Below are 22,497 nucleotides of genomic sequence, written 5' to 3'. Positions count from 1 at the left end.
TGTGGCAGGGTTTGTTTGTTTGTGGAGGTGGCAGGGGGGTGGCTTCTGTGAGAAGACACCAGGAAGTGCCTCCATGTTGAACCATGTTCCAGCTGGCTCCAAGGCAGACCTGCTGCTGGCTAAAGCTGAGCCCATCAGCAAAATGCGTGGCACAGCTGTGGTAATAGATTCAGGAGGGGTAAAAAATTGCTGTGCAGCAGCTGTGAGAGGGGAGTGAGAAAATGCGAAACAGCCCTGCAGGCACCAGGGTCAGTGAGAATAGGGGGGGAGAAGATGCTACAGGTGCTGGAGTAGAGATTTCCCTGCAGGCTGTGAAGGCAATGGTGGCACAGGCTGCACAGGAGGCGGCACAGGAGGACCATGACAGAGCAGATATCCACACAGCAGCCATGGAGGACCCCATGCTGGGGCCCAGGCATGTGCCCTAAATGAAACTGCAGCCAGGCCACAGAGAGCCTGTGCTGGAGCAGGCCCCTGGCAAGTTATGTGGCAAGACCTGTGGTCCATGGGGGATCCACACTGGAGCAGTCCTCTCCTAAAGGACTGCATCCTGTGTAAAGAACACATGCTGAAAGTGTTCATGAAGGACTGTCTCCTCTGGGAGTGACATAAGAATAAAAGCAGTTATATAGCAACCAGCAGGGATGCTGAGATAGTAACGGTGATAGATCTTCTGTAAGAAATGGTTTGCCTGAATAGTTTCTTACCCCGTGTTTTTGAGAGCACATCTGTACTTACCTCAAAATTACCAGCAGGAAATAAAATATTATTCATCTACTAGACTGTTTTGTTATTTCATATTACTCAGCAAACTCTGGAGAACAGTCTTTGCTGTATCTGTTCCATTAAATTTTGGATTCTCGTTGCACCATTTCAGCCAGAAATACACACCTAGCTGGAAATATTTTTAAGAAGTAGGAGTGGTCCAGTGTTTAAGGCACATTCTTGTAGCCCTGTCTGTGCTAGGAAATGTGTTTAAAAAAAAAAAAAGCAGTGTTGCTAGCATGCAGAGGAAAAAGAAAATGAGTCAGTAATTTGTTTATTCTTTTACAGATACCAGTAAATTAGCTGTTTAAGAAAGGGTTAGCCAAGTTTTGCATGAAAATCTTGTACTTTTTAAGGTCTACTGTATCTGGGTTAAAGACAGCCCATCTGTGTTTACTTGGATTGCTTTTTTGGCGGGTCATAGGGAACAAACATAAACTTAGCTAGTGCTCAGTTGAGGCAATATAAGGGAAAAGTGCTTGCAACACCTGGGAAGGAGGAGTATGCCACCCTGTAGATGTTTGTGGTAAAACTCATTCAGCTTCTCAAACTTAGCCTCTCATTTGTATGATGACTTTGTTTTTCACCTTTTAACTTTGATGGCATCTATTCTGAAGAGGTTTTTTTTGTGTTAAAGATGTAACCTGCAATGTGCATTTGTCCTTTGTAAAGTATATAAGATCTTCATGGTATCTGTATTTATGTCTGGTCAAAGGCAAGAAGGCTGTTCATTATTTTTGTCACATTTCAAATCCTACTGTAACAACCTGTTTACATGTGACCGTTAAATGCATGTAGGAAAAACTGCATGACTGATGTATTGTGAAGGGATAAGGGAGATTTTTGCTAAGCCCCCCAGTTGTTTCCTTGCAGGCTTCATTTCTACATTCTATCTGTAGGCTGGTTCTGGATTGGCTGTATACAAAGTGCTCAACAGGCTTGATTTTAAAAATCATGTATAAATTGAGGGCAAGAGAAAGTTCATACTGAGTTCGTGAAGATTTGTATCAATTCTTCAGCCTTTGCTCTGCAAGACTGTACAGTTCTTTTTTTCAGTTCTTATTTTACTGTCTTTTTTCTACAGTGAATGAAATATTCATTTTCTTCCTTTTTCAAGCCTTGTAATTTATCAGAACTCAATGTGATGTGACACCACTTAAAAACAATGACGCGCCTCTCCTTTGTTTCCTAGTTGGGCCTTAGTCAGGCATTAAATTTTACTTAAGTGCAAGCTTGCATCTTGGAAGGGCTTTCATAATTTCTTTTTTGTTGTTGTTTGACAGAAAAGCTGTGTATTGTCAAGGAGTACAGAAGGCAAGCTAAACATAAATGTCTCTCTGTGTAGGTGGAAAGAGACTGGAGCTTTCAGTCTTGGGTCCCCCTTCTGCAGGAATGCCTCCTGTTCATAGAGGTCTGGGGAGGTGGCTGTCAGTCCTCTCTATTCATAGTGCTTGAGAAGGGACAGACAGCTCTTGGGCCACACAAACACCTGTTCAAGCTTCTTTTGCCATACTTATGGTAAGATTTACCTACTGCTAGTTCTCTCCTTTTCTCATCTGTATTTGCTGCCTTTTGTTCACATTTATGCTCGATTTTTTCTGCTTCTCTGCTTTTCCTTCCCCCTCTGACTCATTTCCTCTTCAGTTTTTACTTCCCTGCCAAGATGCTTTTCATTTTCATTCTGCATGTTGCCTAGACCACAGTCTCCCGAGTCTTTGCTAATTCCCTTTTGATTAGCTTTTTATTTTATGTAGAGATTACATATACAGAAAAGAATGCTTAAAATTTAGATGATTGTTGGATGACTTCCTAGCATGATCTGAAGCTTGCATTCCAGGATTTATGCATGCTACCAAAAGTCATCTTTAGGATAATGCACAGAGCTCCTGTGCTCCAAGGCACTTCACTCATGTTAACTGGGTTCTTGAGTCAAACATGGTTCAGGTGAAGTGGTAATAACATTGTGAAGAATATGTCTACTCTGTTCTGAATCGTTTTGCCATGTTAAGAGTGAAAAATCTGTCAATAAATGGCTAATTTAATGAGTAGAACCAGTAAGAACAGGATCCCATTTCAGAAGGCTGTTGAACAGAAATGGAAAATCTTCTGAATGAAGACCGGTATAGTTCCAGTGTTGCTACCTGCCAGGAGATAATAAAATGCAGTTAAAAAAATACTGCTGTTGTTAAAGAAACACTGCAGCACAGCACCAGTATTTCAGCTTGCAAAAAGGCTGATGTGTACATTACCATCAGGAATAACTGCTATTTTATGTAATCTCAGTAGTGTTATGTTAAGAGGAACATTTAGAAAACACAGGAGCTTTCCCCAAAGTGTTAACATGATTTTGGTGCTATGAACACTCAGAAAACCTTCAGTGGGGTGAGAATGCCAGGAAAACCACACTCTTCTCTCCAAACAGGTGAGATTAACTAAAACTGTGAAGGGTGCAGACCTTTTAATTCCTGTTTCTACATTCTGCATTCTTGGGTGCCAAATGACTGGGTCTGCCAGCTGTTTCCTTACTGTGTACAGTCTTAGCAGCGAAAACCGACTATAGAATATATTAAGCATCTGTTCTGGAAAATCAAGATGCTTCAGTTAGAAGACATTGCAATAATTTAGAATGCAAGTAGACATTGTAATATCCTTGATCAAGATAGCTATGACAGAGGACATCTTTTTCTGAATGTATTGGGAGTTTAGCTATTTACAGTTACATTTCTGGTTTGGTGGTTTTTGAGGATTTTTTAAGTGCCTATGGTCTTCATGTACAATTGACAGACTTCCTCCTCCTCCTCCTGTCCCAATTCACTTCACACACATCCATGACAGATACAACATTTTGTAGTTTTTTATTTGCTGTAGCAGTTTTCTAGCCAACATTCTGTGGAGCAGCCGTGTGCCCTCAAACGTCTTGTGTCAGCCCCAGGAAATCCTGTGAAGGGCTTTGGCATTTCCTACGGGTGATGTTAAACCTTGCCCAATCTGCAAGTAATCTGTAGCAGGAACTGGTCCACTGCAGATGCCAAGAAAGGCCTGGGCTCTGGCACAGCAGTCAGTAGTGTGACCGTGCAGCAGCAGGGCCCTACCACAGCCTGGGCTGGATTGGTAAAGTTGTAGGCACAGGATTAAAGGAAGTGGGGGCTTTTTCACCCCTCCCTCTTTTCAGAACCTATGAGACCACATCTGATGTGGCCTGTCAGGTGTAAGAGAGGAAAAATTAACTGTCAGAGATTTTTTCAGTCACTGCTTAAAAAACTTGGCACTTTAAATGCAGATCTTGTGCTGCTTAGGTTGTATGGGGTTTTTTTTAAGTTCAGAAATCTAAGTCTGAAATGCACGTTGGATCTCTCTGAAGAAGTTGTTTTTTGTTCTGTAGCTTTGCTTTCTTTGTCTTGGTGTTTCTCATCAGTTGGATTATGAGGACTCCTTTGCAGAGGGACTGTTGCATGTGTGTGGTTAATTGCCTGTTCTGAGGGCTGCTGGGGAAGGTGGTCATTGCTGTGGCTGATTTGCAATTGTCCTGCAAAGCTCCTTTCTTCTGTGCATTTCTGTGATGTTATACTGGCTGTTCCTGCTTGGTCTTCTCTGGCTCTGCCAGGTGGTTCACAGTGACTCTATTGCCACATGTTCCATTCTTCAGGGTGGAATAAAATTAAAATTATTCAGGTGAAGCTGGAGGATTTACATCTTATTAATCTTTTCTCAAGTCTTTTTATTTAAAAAGTTTTATTGTTCTTGTGTTTCATAGCATCACTAGTATGGTCTTGGAGTTTTAGATCAGTTCCCGACACCTGAAGGAATTAGCACATCCCAGGCTGCTCTTGGAAGCCATGTCCTCTGTTCAGAAGAACTCTCTGTATTTCAATCCTTGCAAGAGATGCCTATATCTGAACTAGTTACTAGAGGTTCCCTTTATTTACTGTGATGAAAATAGTCCCTTCTAGGGTATCATTCAGCTGGTGAGAGAACCTGCATACCTCAGTGGGGATCATTCGGTGGCATTCATGGGTTCAAACATCTGTATTTGATCAGGTATCATCCCAAAAGAACTAGTCCTGGGTGTTGTTTGTTGGTTTGGCTTTTGTGAGCCCTTAAATAGGTCACTGAATAAGTGATGAAGATATTCAAGTAAAGAGAATGTCTTTCAACTTAACCGTTCCATTTTCCATTGAGGAAATACTGAAGCATGTAGCAAGAACTCTCAGATAAGACCTTGACTGGCCTTCATCCCAATCTTAGTGATCTCTTAAAAGTCAGTGCTGCTGAAGCATATGAATCTAAACTATGATGGCACACCAGAGACACCTATTGCAGGAGAGCATTTCTGATACATAAAATATCATGTTTCATTCTGATATATATATATATATGCATGCCAAAAGTGGTTTCTCATTATTGGGGAGGGAAAGGAAGAAATGCTAGTATAGTTATCTGAAAGTTAAAATCATAGCTAAAGGGATCTTCTGTGCAATAAATGACCATTTTCTAATTTCAGTTCACTTTAGCACCATGAAAAAGTACTTTCTCTCCTACCCTAGACTACTTTTTAAAGTCAGGACCTTAACTAAAAAAATACTTTCTCTTTTTACAGTATATTCACTCATCAGGCATAATTCACAGGGTAAGTGGAAAAACATGAAAGATGTCTATATTTTGATAATGTGAGTGATGTTTGTGTATAAGCATGCTCATAAATATGCCTGAAATTCCATTTATCGGTTTTCTCTCTTGGTGCCTTTGGTTTCTTCTTCAGTGGGAACAAAAGGTGGCATGGCTATGTCAGTGTAAGCTCAAGTTGCACTGAATACAGCTTAGATTTGGGGTTCCTGAATTACTTTGTGAAGTTGAGTTTTAAGTCCCCACAAGAGCAAATAGTGTCTAAATTTAGATGAATAAAAGTTTTTTCTGTATTTTTTTTAATGAAGATTAAACTTAAAAACAATGATTAGGTTTTCTTTTAACATTATATTAGTGTTCAAAATTTTGGGGGAACCATAGAAACTGAAAATATTGTCCAAAATTATAGAACCTCAACTTTTTTTCTAAGCAAAATTAAGCATTTGATGCTTTTTGAGTCCTGTTTCTGTATAAAAGTCCACTTAAAATCAGTTCTGCACTGTGAAGGAGTTCTGAATGATGCCCTTGTGGTACCAAGCAGCATATCTTCCCCCAAAACTGCATTAGAACAGAAATCATCCATTTCTAATAAAGTATCGGGAGCACCGTAGAAACTGCACATTGTATAGTATCTTTAAGCTGGACACGGAAACTATGCAAACTGAAAAAATAAGGTATTTATGGTTTTATTTTTGCAGCTGCTGGGATCATGGGCTAAACTTACCATTGCTTAGTCTTTTTTAAGGTCCCTCTGGACCCTTGAACAACTTGGTTTCATTATGGTTTTTTGCACCAAATTGTTTCTCTCCAAGGCCCCTCTGTTCTTAGAACATCTCTGTATAAAACAGGTGGATCCCTGTTTAAGTTCAGAGAGAAGATACTTCTGAAGATCTTGTGCTTAAGTGTACCAAACAAAGATTTGAAAAAGCTGAAGGAAAATGTATTTTTGACTCTGTGTGTGTGTCACTGATGTTGCAATATCATCTTAGTCCTTGCCAGTACTCTTCCCTTTGCTAAACTTTACAACTGTGGAACATCCATTAGATGTCCCTAAGGTGGCTTAAGAGACTTGGGGGAATACTTTTTTCATGTTGCAGTTCTATTGACTTTCTTAGGAAATTGATTTTTCCAGAGAAGAGAGCTTAGAGTTTTATGTAATATCTTGTTTGTTTCCTTCAGTACTCCTTCTATCAGGGTAAGGAACCTTTATAATGCATATTTTGATATGCAACATGTACAATCCAGAGCTATATATGTGAATTGTTAACCTTGTGGTGTTATTATTAAATGCAACAGGTTTATGTCCAAACCCCACTCATAGAAAAATGAGTGAATTCCTTCAGTGGCAAGTATTTTCCTGACTTCTAGCAGAAAAACAAACAAACAAACAAAACAGTTTGGTTTTTCTTGGGGAGAAAAGATACTGGAAAAAAGCCAAACATATGCAAGTTTGTGTCCTTGTTTGTGTTATTTGTTATGACATCATTTTACCTGTTGCTGTTCAAAATAGTTACATAAAAACTATAAAACCAGAAAGAAGGCAAAGAATGAGTACTTTATTGTCTTTCTGTAAAATAAAAAGAAAATTAACATTCATTTCAAATTTGGTTGCAGGATCTAAAGCCTGGAAACTTGGCAGTAAATGAAGACTGTGAATTGAAGGTAAGGTATGTTTATTTGCAAAACCAGTCAGATGTGTTAGAAGACAGAAGACAACAGGTGCAGCAGCTGTAGACATGCTGGCTGGTTTCAGCATTGGGCCAGGCTTTTTGTTCTTGAATCACAATTGGCCTGTACATCCTCACAACATGGAATTTGAATGGGGGCTTTTGTGTCCTGATGTGTAAGGACACATTAGATCTTATGGCCAGGGTTTCCCCCCTAAAAGAGACATAAGAGTTTATGGGAGTGATTTGGTTATGTGAGAATTTCAGCTTGGAATAAATAGAAAAGTCTAATTCTACAAGGTGGGAGATACAGAAGAGCGAAGGTTGTGAAGGACACCCTCAATTGAATAAAATAAAAGGTGATGTAAAGCACTACAAAAGTTTTTTTTAGCATACAGCATACAAACTACATACTTGCATGTAGCCATTGTAATACAACTTTTTGGTCTTTGGAGACTGACCTGAATGTTCCAGGCTCCTGTGATTTTAGAGTTTTCCTATCTAACACAAAAAGCCATTGACTTTTCCTGGCTTGTAGGTAGGCCAAATGGTGAGTGGATCCCAGGGTGATGGGAAAAGAGGAAAATCTAAAAAAAGCAGTTGTATATGGTTGTCTTCCCTCCCACCCCCAGCTGCACAATTATATTTTGAGATGCAGGCCAGGTCTAAGACATTCTTTCATAATACAGTCTCCTGATGTGTATCTGCTCATTTAACACATTTTTTTCCGCACACTCTCCAAGTCAGTTTATGCAGGCACAGGATCAAGTTGCCAGGGGTAGTCCAACCATTTTCCCCCATGTTTGTGCACTCGGCAGCTTTCCTTGCATCAACTCCAGTGACAGTGAGGCTGTAGGCAAGTTGGAACAATTCCTTGAATGGCTAATTAATTAGTAGGCTATTAGTTCTGTTTTTCACAATGAGGTCTCTGGCTCCTTCATCTGATGCTCTCAACTCCTACATAGGTATCAGAAAAGTGACAGTGCAGGGTGCATGAGGGGAAATCACTGCCCTTTCTGTAGTCTCAAAGTTACAAGTTATTTTTGCTGCAGTTACTGAAGCAAGTTAGGAAAATTAAGTTTGCTGAGTCAAAGGGGAGCCATCCTTGAGGAGCTATGGGGAATTGGCTCATTCTTTCATAACTCACAAATTATAAAAAGGATTTTCAAACTTGCTCTGAAAATTACTGTGGAAGTTCCAGCTGAAAAGTTGAAGATTAGAGAGTGAGAATAAAAGTTTTATATGAAGATAGTTGTTGAAATGGTACTCGGTTAATATTAAGTACAAATAGGATACGCTTGTTCCTGAGCTTAATGAACATGTGAATGAAAATAAATCATGAAATTAAAACATAATACACAAAAATTCTTGCTGTCATTTTCTACTTTTACAAATATACAAAACCAAATTGTATTGTAGCTGTTTCCAACTCTACATGTCTCAAGCCTTGGTAGATAAAATGCCTGAAAGACTGCGACAGAATAGACCGTACCACATCTGGCTTTGACCTATTACATAAATTTTTTTTCTTTTTCTTCCACCCTCCCTGCTATCTTACTGGGAAAATATAATGTGTGCTGAATATGTAGAATATGTAGAATAAATTGGAAAGCCATATATAAAAGTGTATTTTGCCACTACAAATATTTTGAGTCTAGTAAATATACCCTTCAGTACCCAAAGAATCAGCCACAATCAAGTGCATTTAATTAGTACAAATAAAAATGTCTCCCTTTGCATTCTATTTCTGTTTTTAAATTGATTGGTAATCAGTAGTTAGGAGGAAAACACGGAAATGATATTTCAAGTATGGCAATAAAGATAAGCCATAACATTTTGTAGTCTTGATTTGTGACTGAAAATATAACTTTCCTCTTTGTTAGTGCCAGGGAATGATGAAACTATCCTGAAATACTTTAGAATGTTTAATTGCAGAGAGCATTACAAAAACATGACTCTTGATATAAGAATGCTCAGGTGTCCCTAGTAAAAACTCTTGCCTGTCAATAAACATGTGCAGCCTGATTCACATGGCAACCTCTGGCTGGTCATGCAAATCTTCATATTTAGTTGTCTGTGTGTGACCATGATTTATCTTCAATAGAACTTTACTTACCCAAGCCTCCTACTTTTTATTAGAAGCATGAACTTTCCAATAAGTACAAACAGATTGTTGTTCCAGTAGTGGAATTTTCTTGCTGTTGGCTGCATCTTTTGATGGTCCATAGAGGTGGGCCTTCTTAAGGCAAATTTTGTAGAAGTTCACAAAAGGCCATAACATTCAGTTTTAATCTTGCTGCTGTACACATTGCTATATCTAGAGAGAAATAGCTGAGAACCTTAGAAATAAGCTGAATTGTGCATAGCACTTTAAACAAAATTGCACTGATCTTGCATTTTTTACAAAAGGTTGCTCTGTAGTTGATGCTGGAGGTTGGAGAAGACTTGGTGGGACTAAGTGATAGTAATTCCCTACTCTTGTTGCAGATTTTCAGTGTGACCTAGAGGACATCTTCCTTTGTATGAGTTACTCATAAAGTAGAAATAACAATACCTTCTTACTTCAGAATTTTGTTGGAACACAGTCTTGAATAATTGTGCCACCTGGGACGTAAGAGCAATTGACACTGTCTAAAATGGGTGCTGTTCTTTTTGCTGTAACTTGATACAATGGTGACTCTGTGGTCAGGGAATTTTTTGCATTGAATGTGTCCAGTATCTTTTTAATTAATAAGTTAATAATTTATTATTTTCTTAAATGGTCTTACAACTTTTGATGGTGCTATAGCAGTATGTAACTTAAAAAAAAATTATTCAAACCTCTGTGCTACCTCTGTCTTGATTTTTAAAATGAGAACAAGGCACTTCAATGAGAAAAATATACAAAAATAAACTAATCTCTGCAGATTGCTCCAATTTTTTTTTCCTTAAGTTGTAAAGAACTGTATGAACTAGATAACGAGCTGTCTGATCTGAATGTTCTTTGTGCTTCCACTACAGATTCTGGATTTTGGATTGGCAAGGCATACAGACAGTGAGATGACCGGCTATGTGGTTACAAGATGGTACAGAGCCCCAGAGGTCATACTTAACTGGATGCATTATACTCAGACAGGTCAGTGTCTCTTTAGAAGTATCTTAACAGAGCTGAAGCATTCACTGAATCAGGTGATACATAAACAAGACTTTGTTTCTGAAATTAAAGAGAAATTGGAGGTGGAAATGACAATATAATTATGCATAATTTCCTTGTAGATAAATTGCAGGTAATCATGAGTTTAGGGGTTTTTTATTTATGTTTTCTGAGAGTAAAAGAAAGTGCCAAGGTGATTAGAAAAAGATTATTTAAATTATACAGATGTGACGGTCTGGTCTCTGTTCTTGTGTTCCTCTAAATGTGTGGTGATTTTAACTCAGACAGGGGAAAATGGCAAATGGAGGGAATTCAAATAACACTAAGATAGCTATGGAAGTTTTTGAAAGCTTCGCATGTGCTTCTGCCTGTTACTGAGAAACTCATTCTGCATATTATGAGATTATCTCTGGTTTGCTCATTAGAAAGTCTGGTGGTTTTACTTGTGCTATTCATCATACTTGGCAAGGCACACATTTATTTTATAACAGGCTATAAAGGTAATTTTTATACTTCTTTAAAATACGTTTTAAATTAAATTTTATGCACATTTAAATGAACAAGGTAATGTGCCTCTTGGTCTTTTTTTCAGTTGACATCTGGTCTGTAGGTTGTATAATGGCTGAGATGATAACGGGGAGACCTCTGTTCAAGGGAAATGATCGTATCCTTCAGTGAATTTATGATACTGATGTAAGAAAATTATGAGAGGTTCTTATGTGATACAGTAAGTGTTCAAAAACTGATGAGTATAAATTGATATTAATAGTAAAATTCCTTGCACCTTTCTCATTAAATCATTCTTTCATATCTGTACCACTTTTGCACACCTGCCAATTAAAATTTGTATTACTGATTTTTTTCAGTAGAAGTGATCTTTGAGTCACCTCTCAAATCATCAAGTAAAAGGCTCTGTGGTAATAGAAAACCTATGTTTTTTGGGTTTTTTTGTGCATGCAATACATGTATTGATTATTCAGATACTCTAATACTTTTGGACTGATTTTTATCTAAAAATACAGAATGGGCCTGATAATATTAGAAAATTTTGCAGATGATTCAGTTATGTGTTCCCAAATTATAGGATATTTTCTTTGCCTTTTCTAAGAAAAAATGGAGAACTTTCATCCTTTATAAATCTTCTGTTCAGTCATTGAATTAAGATTTTTACATTATTCTCCAACAGCGAAGAAATGCATTATTTTTGCAGGATACTTAATTTTCTAATGGTGAAAGAATTTGTTCCTTATTTCTGGTATTCAGATCTGGACCAACTCACAGAAATAATGAAAATAACAGGTACACCAACTCAAGATTTTGTTCAAAAATTGCACAGTCAAGATGTGAGTATTCTGCTTTGTCAGTTGGTTTTCCATGTCTTAATTTTACTTTAAGCCATACTCAGTTCTTTGACAGTCTGAGATAATACGTATTGACTACTGATATGGTCCCTGATAGTCCCTCTCTGCCTTGAAATGCTTTGTGCACCCACAATAGCTACTGGAGATGGGGGGTGAAATGACAGAAAGTTATCAGAACATTATTTATGTATTTCAAGATTCCAGTGTTTACCATATAAACAGCTGAGCTGATACATTGCAACTTTTATTGTAAAGCTACTGAAAGCATGAAGATATTCAGAAAACCCGGTTGTTTGCAAATGTCTCTTTCTGTTCTTACGTTAGTGTCCTTCTAGTATCCTGAAGCCCTTACTATAAAGGACCTAAATTTATTCATTAGACTAACTGTACAATTTAAATATTAAGGAACTACTGTATAAGGTTCACTTCTAGAGATTGCTGTAAACTCACTATGACATTCTTTCAAATAATTCATACATATTTATTTGAATAAATATATTAAAAATGGAGCACTAATAATTAAAGCTTTCCATTGTAATTTCTAAATCATGGTTTTAAAGCTTGATTAAAAAAAATTCCATTCAGGAAGAAGGTGAATAGCATCAGAAAAAATGCATTTGTACAATTTGCTGTCAAAATATTGTTGAGTTACCTATTAAGCATATAGTTAATGTTGTCACATTACAGAGGTAGCAAAGATCTAATTTAATATCCATGTTTCTTTTAAGGCAAAAAACTATATCAAAAGCCTTCCAAAAGTCCAGAAGAAAGATTTTGCATCCATCTTGAAGTATGCAAATCCTTTGGGTAAGACGGTTTGTGTGGATGTTCACAGCTTGTTCTTGTGTTTGCATTGGAGGCAGCTGCAGTATCAGTCCTGTGACAGGTGATGTGATGGTTCTTGTGCTATTCTGTCTCTTGCTTTCCATAATTCATACTTGTGATTGTAGCGGCTGAACTTTGCCAATTTTAAACCTTGCCAGGAATCAGTTGTTTCTTAGAAACAACAACAACAAAAAAAGTATTTTGTAATTTGGGTTTCAATCTAGCACCTGCTCATTTGTTTTACTTGAGCAGTTTTCTCAAGAGCCCTGCCAGATTAAGTATATGTAATAAAATATTCTCTGTACTGTATTTGAACTATAATTCTGAAAGCTCAATCTGATCTGCAGTTGAAATACAAGAAAATGGAAAGCTGACATTTTAGTAATGGAATTAATACATCCTGAGAAACATCTGTGCATTCCTGAGAAGCACTAGCTTGGATTTGATAGATATAAACAGCCAGAAGAGCATTCCAAGTGTGCATAACTGTGACATGACCTGAGGCAGCCAGAGCTCTGAAATGACTCTCCCTAAGCATTATCAATTCCCCAATGACCTAAACACTCCCAAAGCCAGTTTTGTTAGAATATTAATTAGGATAATTTAATTTTCTCAATTTAAGAAGTTAAAATTTTAGGTTCAGATACAGTAGAAATAAATCTGATTAATAAACAACTTACTGCATGGTTAGCTCAGTGACATTCTCAGCTACAGCAAGCTACACATTTCCATTTAGTTTTTAGGATGTCTCTCCTTATCATTTCTGTGGCCATCTGGCTGTTTCTGGTCTGGGATAGGAGTTTAAAGAGAATATACGTGGCAAGCAGGAGGTGAAGCATCCTATCCCACGCTTCTACCTCTACTTCCTTTCAGCGGCTCCAAACCCAAGAGCATCCTTTCAGGACAGAAAAGCAGAAAATAAATCATTCATCATACCTGTTTACACTAGTCCATTTTGACAGTCTAGCAATGGATCTGATCCAAAATCCACAGGAGGGAAACACATGACATTTTAATGGATTGTTTTGGCTGAGGTTAAAACCACGTAGCAGATAAAATCAGCTCAGATTCTGAGCATGGACGACTAACTTGTCTTCGTGAACTTCAGAGTGTACTTGGTTTGGATTCGGTGACACAGAGCGCAGTTCTCGTTCACTGTTCACCTGTTCATTCAGCTGCCGTCAGGGGGTGATGGACCTTAGGACCACAGTGAGTGGCAGTGATTGACGACACCTGGGAAAACCCCAAGCACAGCGGTCCTGTAGCCAGAAGCTGGGAAGTCATTAGCTGAGATGTTTTCTGTATTGCATACAGAAGCAACAGAACACCTCTGCATTGCATCAGGCTTTGTACACATCCCAGCTTGCTCACAACACTGTCATGCAAAGGGGCCCACACTGGCTATCACTGGACACCCAATGATTCTGCTTTATAACTCCATGTATTTATTTGAAATAGCTCCAGGGCAATATTACTGTGTACAAGTGAAATCAGGTGTGTGATTTGAATACACTGTTGGTTTTCTGTGCAATAGCTCTAAACCTTTTGGAGAAGATGCTGGTGCTGGATGCAGAGAAGCGAGTCACGGCAGCTGAGGCTTTGATGCATCCTTACTTTGAACCAATTCATGATCCTGAGGAAGAAATTGAAGCTGAGAAATATGACGACACATTTGATAATATGGATCTTCCACTAGATGAGTGGAAGCGTGAGTTTAATTTTGTGATGTTTTCAAAAATAACCAGTTTGAAAGGCCAAGCAGAAATAAAAATGTTCTCCTTTACAAATTAACTTCTCTGCTTTTTATCGAACAGAGTAAATAGACACCTTTAAGAAAAAGAAATGCTACTGATAAGCCAGTGTTCCTCTTATCAAGTCTTTGTGAAAGGATCTCCAAAGGTTTCTTCTCTGCTTCCTAACAGAGGCTGTCCTCCATTTCCTTAATGTTTCTGCCCTCCCATCTGCTGGAACATAGAAAAGCAACCATTTCTCTAACTTGCCTTCCAGTGGATAGGGCAGGTGAACAGATTGCATGTTGCATCTATAGGACTGCAGTGGTTGCTGGCCTGAAAGTTAGATTCTCAGAGAGAGAAAAAACATATCTGTGTCAGCAGAGATTTAAGTCTAATCTTATTTTCATCTAAGGTCAGAGGTTTGTATTTTGGCTTTTAAGAGAGGACCTGACTTTTAAATCTAATGTGCTCAGTAGCTCTTGCTGAGAATATTGCCCACTATACTCAAAAGTCAGTGCTCACATCCCTTTGAAAGCACCTGTACCATTTCAGTATTGGGCTACTTTTTCAAATCTGAAATGGCGAAAAAATGGTCCTTGATTCCCTTACTTTTTGTACACTTCCTCTCTTTTTGCCTGAAGAGGTCTCTCTCTTCCTGAGCTAGATCAGAGCCCAGCCATGCCGAAGTTGTACCTTGCTCATTCATGTTTGTGCAGCTCCTTTTCTCATTAGACCATACCAATGCTATGTCTGTTCTGTTGTTTTGCAGGCATTACATATAAAGAGATACTGAACTTCAAGCCACCACAGACATCGGATTCAAAGGAGACATCAGTGTAATTGTGTGGCTCAGTATTTTCAGAACTCTGAGGAAGGCAGAAAAGTTGTAAATGTTTGTGACACTTCAGGTGTATAAAACTTTTTATAAATAAACTCTGTGTAATCTGTTTCATCTGCACTGTAAGAAAGAGCAATGTCCTTTACTCTGCATGTGGAAGTTGGTGCCTTTGGGAGTAGCATTTCAAACATATCCAGAAACTTATTTCTGCCTACAACTTCTTCCTTCTGCACAACAGGACTCAGACTGCAATAACCTGGTGCTGTCACCAAAAGAGCAGGACTAATTCTTCAACTCAGAGATCAGAAGAGTACAAATTACCACCCCAAGCAAGCTACACAGTATGTCAGAGATCTGCTGGGACTGCTCTCCCAAGGCCACTGAACCGTCTTGAATGCAAGGAGTATTCATGTGACTTCCTCTGGAATATTTCACTTTGCTGAGATGCCTGGGAAGGCTAATCATCTTCTGTTACCTCAGGCACTGCAGTGGGTAGCAGAGACACAGCCCAAATGAATGGCTGCCTCCCCTGTCCTGTGTGAGTGGAAGAGAACCTCAGAAGTGTTGATGTCCTAGATTTTTTTCAAAATAACCAGCACAGCAGGACAAGATTTCATAAACTCACTAGGTGAACAGTCACTGGATATATAATCACTGTATAATATTTTTCTCTAAATACAGTGCATTTTCTTTGTATAGTAGACTAGGGATCAAGGATTTCCAGGGAGAAATTCTTCAGATTTTCTGAAGTTTTGTAAGCTCTCTAACATCTTAGTATTGAAATTATCTCAGACAATGTACTGGTTATAGAATCAGCAGTGCTGATTTGAAAACTAAAGCTGCATGTGGGTCACTGTCTAGAAAATGAAATGAGGACCAAAATGATACACTGCAGCTCTTCATCAGGAATACCTGCAGCAAGCTGTTCTTTTCACAGTGTACAAAGCTATTACCAGGTAAAGAATAATAATTATTCCTATTTTTTACCCTTTTGAACTCACGTGGAAAAACCTTCAGACCTTCTATTGAGAGGTACCTTGGCAAAAGGAGTCAGCTTCCTGATGGGATAGATTGATTAGATGCTTCATGAGTTCCTCTTACTGTCCTGTTACTGTATTTTCCTAGGTGCTTTGTTTGTAAGGGTCCCTGAGGTGGGAAAAAGAATTGGCAACAATTGGGAAAAAGAAATTCTTTGTGAAGAATTTCTGTGTGAAATTGCTTGTCTTTCTAAAGGTAGTGTCTTTACAATTGACTGTTTGGATGTGGGTTATTCCCAGTGTAATACACTGTGGTGTGTTAGTACTGAATGAAATGAATGTGAAAGAAGACATTTGATATTAGCAGGTAGTAACTGGAAAAAAAGAAGAAATTACTTGAGGGTTTTTTGCTTTAATATCCTATATAAACCATAAGTTTAATAAAGGCACAGTTACTTTATTTCTTTCAATGAATGTTTGAATTAAACACCTGTAAATATTAGTGTTTGTTTAAAAATTGTTTGTGACGAGCGTTGATTAGCTGAGGTGGACACCTAGAGAGACTAAATAGTAACAGAAACCTTAAATTCATGTATTTGACAAGTCATTAAAAACTACAGTTTCAGGAATGTGTGGAAAAAAAGGCAAAGAATGTGAATTGAATAAAAAGGTTTTTCCAAACGACAGGTTCCTCACAGAGGAAGGCGCACTTGATAGTCATACCCCATTTTGCACTATGGACTATGCTTGGTCTACACTTCTATGTTAAATAGAAACTTTGATTTTTACAGAATAGATGTTTTCTCTTAGGATCATGCTCTGTGGTCCTCTTAAAAGTCATGGGAGAAAAGTGCCTATTGGAATTAGTGGTGTTGGCAGACCCAGTCAGTGGGAAATGAAAAATGTCAAACACTTACTTGAAAATGCTGCCTCTATATTTTAAATGGATTTCAACATCCTAAATTGTAGAAAATGCCTGAAGTCTGGAGATAATGCAGATGGCTCAAATGTTACTCAGACTCAGAGGGAGCATTTTTTTAATTGAAAAACTGCTTTGCATTTTCTTCCTAAAGGCCAACACTTCAGTGGGCATTTCCACAAAGTCAAGCGCTGAAATCCTCCATTGGCTGTGGTTACCTTTGCCCTCTCTTGATTTTAACTTAGCATTGGAGAAGCAGCCAGCACACGTGAGAAAGACATAAGAAGATAATAGTTTTTCTTGGTAGTGGAGAAATACAGAACTCTTAAAGTAACTGAAGACCTTGGTGCATATGTCAGCAAAGACAGAAGTACTGCTGTGCCATTAGCAAACAGCAAAGGCAACTTCAAGTTGGTCAAGCAGTTTCTCTGAAGAGATTGAATTCTGCAGAAATGGCTCCGGATGACAGTAGAGCTCATTAAAAGAACTGTGAGGTGAAAGCAGAAATAATTTGCAGCAGAAGCAGCTGCTACTCCAAAGGGAGAGAGCAGTTCCTGTGTTTTTATTTGCTATTCTTACTGGTGCTAAGCAACTCAGGTACAAGAACTTAATTTCTGTTTGCCTTAAAAGAGAAATGTAAATACATTCTGCATGTACATGAAATGTGTTGTGACAAATAAAGGTTGGGAGTTTGTTTTTTGACACAATAATGGTCTTATCTTCCCCGTATGTACTCCCAAATGTATAGTCAGTACTGAAAATATTATTTTTGGTAAAGGGTGCTATATGAAGTAGGGTATGAAAGGGTACCTACTAGTAGTGTAGGTACATTTCATGCAATATTGGCTGCTGACGTAGTTTCTTTTGGAAGTTAGTCAGATGCTAATCTTTCTCTTATTTTCCAAACTTGGGAGTTATCAAAGAGCTGATCTGACTGTACTACTGCCACCAAATTATTTCTTAACAGCTTCTTGGATTTCACCAGGCATCTCTGCTTTGTTCTGAAGGACAGGATTTTGGTCCTTAAATGCAGTTGCATTTCTCAGCCTGATTTTAAAAGCCAAAGATTGATGGTCATCAAGCATGTACATCTTTGAGTCGGACAGCGAAGTTTGAGTTAACAGTGTTCCAGAAGGATATATGAGGCTCACATGTTCCCTGACTGTTTCAGGGAGCAAGATTGTCCCCTTAAGTATTAGTCTTTGTTGCATTGAAGACTCACCAAATGCCAAATTTTGATAATGCGGTGTTGCGGGCCAGATGTGGTTCACAACTTCCTTTCTTGACTATTTTCTCTTGTTTTAAACAGGATATTACTGAGGTACATGCTAATGTGTCCTGCAAAATGTGCTCAGAAGATGCACTTTGTTCTTGATTTGGAATTACTGGGCATATGAGCTGGGTGGGGTTCTTTGAATTTCCTGATCTGCTGTTCAAAAACGAATACCAGATGCTTCTGGTCTGTTTCAGCTAAGGTTGTCAGAGAATGAAGCATCTGTTAGATGCTATCAGTCCCTGGATCTTGGTATAAAATAGCCATGTGTTTTGACAGTCCCTGTAGGTACCACAGAAAAGAATAGGGGCTCAAAACACCTGCTGTCCCTGCTGATTAATTCTCCATCTCCTGCGTACTCTGGGGGCAACTGGTTGTATAAGTCAAACAATACCAGAAGCAGTTTCACGCACAGCCGCATTTTAAATCTCCTGTCTTCGTAAGAATTCAGAAGCCTGAGTTGGAGAAAGATCAAGGGAGGAGGACTTCCATCATACAGATATTCTTTGAAACTTCATGGACTACCACTTAATGAGCAGCTCTTGTGCACAGATCATTTGCAGCCTGTGGAATAGTAACATGTGAAAACTGCATTTTCACTTAGCAACCACCTGCAGCTCTGAGGCGTGGAACTGATGTATGCTTTTTAGCTACCAGAAACAGCATCCCACAAGGAGGTGAGTGAGGACAAGGAAAGTGTTTTAATGATTCATAATTTTTGTCTGCTGCTGTTCTGCTCTGTAATGGGAGCTCCTTTATGCTTAACCTCGTTACTTTTCCAAGCAGGAGTTTTCTAGTTCGTGGTCTGCTTCATCAGTAAGCAACAAGGTGCATTTTCCAGCAGTTAGAGTGATCCAGGCATGCAGCTCTTACACCTTCCATTGAAGCTTTCTGAATATGCTGTTATCTTTGAGAAGTAAAAGTGACTGCCGGTGAAACAAATGAAATGCAAGGAAAGAAATTGCTAAGGTCCTGTTTGAAAATGCTCTCAAGTTTTGCCACGCAATGTCCTGGGAGCACTCGCTCCTAGGGAGCAGGTAAAGTCTGCTGTGTTTGTGTGGTACCAGCAGCCGTGAGGCTCTTGTCAGAGTGACACTTGTAATACCAACACAAGACTGCCACCTAATCCAGTTCAGTCTGATACTAATGGGAAATTCATTATTACTGTAACATTATTATATCACTGATAACAGTAAAATTTTACTGCTCAGAAGACCATGGAAGCTTTTTTTTAGGTATTTTTGAAGTCACATTTATACATGATAGTTCCTGCTGCCAAGTAGTACTACTTTGGTATGTGCCCGGACATTTTGCTGTTCCTAAATGTAACTCCTTACGTTTTTGGGTTTGAGTCAAGTTTGACTTTTCTTTTTCATAAAAATGGCACTACTGTAAGGAGAAAAAACACAGCCAAGAAATGTAATCAGAAAAACATTCCCTCAAGTTTTCTCTAAAGCAGTAGATCCAGCAAAGTGCTGCAGGCATGGTTCATTTACTAGCACTGACATGGCCACAGAGCCAACAGTGCCTGGAAAATTGTGCTCAGCCAAACTGATGGGTGAATAGGCTGTCATCTCTTGTCTGTTGTTCTCCAGCCGTAAAAGAGTAACAATACAGCCTTTGTGAAGTAGTTGTTTGGGAAAGCCTGATGGTGAGCTCTGCTTGTAAGGGTTATGAGAGCATCCACAGGAGCTCACAAAGCTTGGGCTGCTGGGACTGGGGGCCAGCTCTGAGCCAGTGCAGCCAAGGGTGGCCCCTTTCCCATAGCGACCTTGGGGGCAGGCTCCCAGGCGCTGTGGGGCCAAACCCTGATGCAGGGAGCTGCTTCCAGCTGGTGCTCTTGCCTTGGCCCTGCCTGAGCTGCAGCTCCTCACCACCCCACAGCTGTGTCCCTGGCCATGGGTCCTACCAAACCACCTCCACTCACAGGCTGATGTCCCAGTCTGGCCTGTCCTCATCCCCAGGGAGGTGCCCCACACCCAGGGCTGGGGTTGTCCCCAGTTGCCCCCTGCCATCTGCCCTGACCTAGATACGATGGTTTATATTAAATTAGGTCAAGCTGTAAAGATTTATTGGCAGTGCTCCATAATAAATGGAATGAATATGTATTTCTGTGCCATTGGCAAAGCTACTGTAAGTTGCTGTGAGTCTCCATTTGGACTAAGTGTCAGGACAGCATCATAATGAAGTTTTTCATACATTATGCATTTATGCAAAAGGTAATGATTAGATAGGAAAGAATTACTGCACAACAGCACAGATTTCCTTTAAAGAAAGAGAAGACAATGCAGGAAGATTTTCTTGAAGGCATTACTAATGTTGTAAATAAACAATTAGACTCATCAGAGAAGTAGAACCACAGCAGTGAGAATACTGTGAATGGTGAGATAGAGTCCTGCATGCTGGCAGAGTGGGAGGGCTAAGTCACCAGGCATACATATAAACTCCAGGTCTCATGTCACCTTACAGACTTCAAACATGACTCCCCCATGGCTTTCAAGCACTCTGGTAATGCTTTACATTCAGGCTGCTGAATTTTCAGAACAGATGTGAAATTACGGTCATACAAAAATGAGTGAGTATTTGGAGATTCAATGACACAAGTGTGATTCTCTTAATGAACAGCTCACTATAACTATAATTACTTTATCTACTCAGTATTGCCATTGCAAGTCTTTAAAACAGAGCATTAACTGTGTTTCCTTAGGTTTCTCAATGGGTTTTATGGCCTTTTATGCTTTATGGCTGGATTAGTGGTTTTGATCACCTGGATTTGATATGATTAATGTTATGGACTTGCTGCATGTCTTCCAGCTTTTGAATTGCTTTCCATAACTCGTGTTTGGTATCATTAGAGTAATTTGAGACATAAATTATTTATGTACAGGGAAAATTCCCTTTATGCTGTAACTTTAGATCTTAGCAGTGGGGTAAGCATGACTTCCCATGAGAAAATGCTCAGGAAAGGCTGAAGAGCTGAGCTAAGCAATCAGAGAGCATCGCCATGTCCCAGACACTGGCTTGCCTTAATGTACCCAATTCATACCAGTGGATGCCTGAGGGCTCCCTTAGGGTTAATAAAATCTTCTCTACCATGGTAATGTGACATCATCAGCTGGTTCATACATCCTTTGTGATCAACTAGGAGTTTTAAAGAAGACTAAATCTCTCTCTTCTTGTCCAGAAACGTTAGACCTTAGCAAATATGGGCATGACAGTAGGGCTGGTTGTGAAGGGCCTCTACCACAAATGATCCTTTTCCCTTGGAAAGGAGAAAAATGAAAACTTGGAAGTAGGCAGAATTTGAAGCACTATTTCCTCTCATTTTTCTGTGTTAGTTTTATCTACTCAAGCAGTGTTCTTACCAAGCAAATCAAATACTGATAGTTATCAAAGAAAGAAGTAGCCAAGTGAATGTCCTTGCACATGTGGACATGGACCCAAGCTGGCTTTTCCCACTGGAGTGTTGGGACAGAGTGGCTAAGGACTTCAGTAAGCATAGGGGCAGAAGCTGTTTGTTCTCTTTAAAGATTGGCATATGCATCTGCAGCATCCCTTGCTGAAACCAAGATACTAGAATGAGGTTGCTTTATTGGGCCAACCCTATGGCAGGGAAAGTACCGCCCATACTGAATGCTTTTTCAATATCATGGACCAAAACCAAACATTTTATAGAATGTCCTGAAAGATAATTCACCAAAAAGAGTGAGTGGCCTGTGTACGTTGGCCACCTTTGTCAGTTTTGCTCACATAAAGGTCTGCCATGAGACACTGACATCAATAGATATATTCTAACACACAGCATAAGCAAAACAGGCAGAATCTTGGCTTCCAGGGTATAGTCATGGATTATGGAAACTGCATTTGCCTTCCTTGGGTACAGAATCTGTCAGTAATTCCAGTATCTGTTTCATTTTGCTGGATTACCAGGGAGAAAAATGCTACTCAGTATGAAGAGAAACACACAGCATTTTCTCTGGTTGTTTCTAAAAGTAGTTTTCTCTCTCACCAAACAATTCAAAGGTCTCCTGTCCTAATACATTTAACATTAGTAATGCTGTAGTATAGATGTAGATGTAACAAGGCTTATGGGGAGTGGCAATATCTTTTATCACTCTTATCAGCTAGATATAAGAGCAGAGGAAAAAAGCTAAGGAAGCTGTCAGGCAAACATGCTCCTTTTATGGTGTAAAAGTAGACCTGCAATCACAAATCCTTTCTCTCTGGATGCTCCAGAGTCTAATTTCAAAATACATTCCCCTCTAAACTATTTGTTCCTCTATGGTTTCCATAATGAAAGGAACCTCCTGTGGAGACTGTTATCAATCTTTGATCACTGCAACCAGCATGAAACCCTTCCATTTCATTAGAGAATGAAAATGG

The 22,497-nt window shown here is 39.0% G+C and overlaps 1 protein-coding gene across 2 annotated transcripts in view; it reads left to right on the top strand.

Moving 5' to 3' along the window:
* LOC103623493 (mitogen-activated protein kinase 12) overlaps nt 1-17,548 on the top strand; it is a 32,603-nt gene extending 15,055 nt beyond the window's left edge. The window contains exons 4-11 of one of the 2 annotated variants that reach the window (XM_017746017.1): nt 5,363-5,392; nt 7,003-7,050; nt 10,056-10,170; nt 10,781-10,852; nt 11,452-11,531; nt 12,278-12,356; nt 13,909-14,082; nt 14,877-17,548. In XM_017746017.1, the coding sequence (XP_017601506.1) occupies nt 5,363-5,392; nt 7,003-7,050; nt 10,056-10,170; nt 10,781-10,852; nt 11,452-11,531; nt 12,278-12,356; nt 13,909-14,082; nt 14,877-14,947 (669 nt within the window). In that variant the 3' untranslated portion in view covers nt 14,948-17,548. Of the gene's footprint in view, nt 1-5,362; nt 5,393-7,002; nt 7,051-10,055; nt 10,171-10,780; nt 10,853-11,451; nt 11,532-12,277; nt 12,436-13,908; nt 14,083-14,876 lie in introns of those variants that run through there. The other variant, XM_017746018.1, reaches the window with a different exon arrangement.
* The last annotated feature ends 4,949 nt before the right edge of the window (nt 17,549-22,497 follow it).

The sequence above is a fragment of the Corvus brachyrhynchos genome, unplaced genomic scaffold (genome assembly GCF_000691975.1).
Source record: "Corvus brachyrhynchos isolate BGI_N302 unplaced genomic scaffold, ASM69197v1 scaffold239, whole genome shotgun sequence".
NCBI classification, from domain to species: Eukaryota; Metazoa; Chordata; class Aves; order Passeriformes; family Corvidae; genus Corvus; species Corvus brachyrhynchos.
The sequence above is the reverse complement of the archived record's forward strand: the minus strand, read 5'-3'. Positions and strand labels throughout refer to the sequence as shown.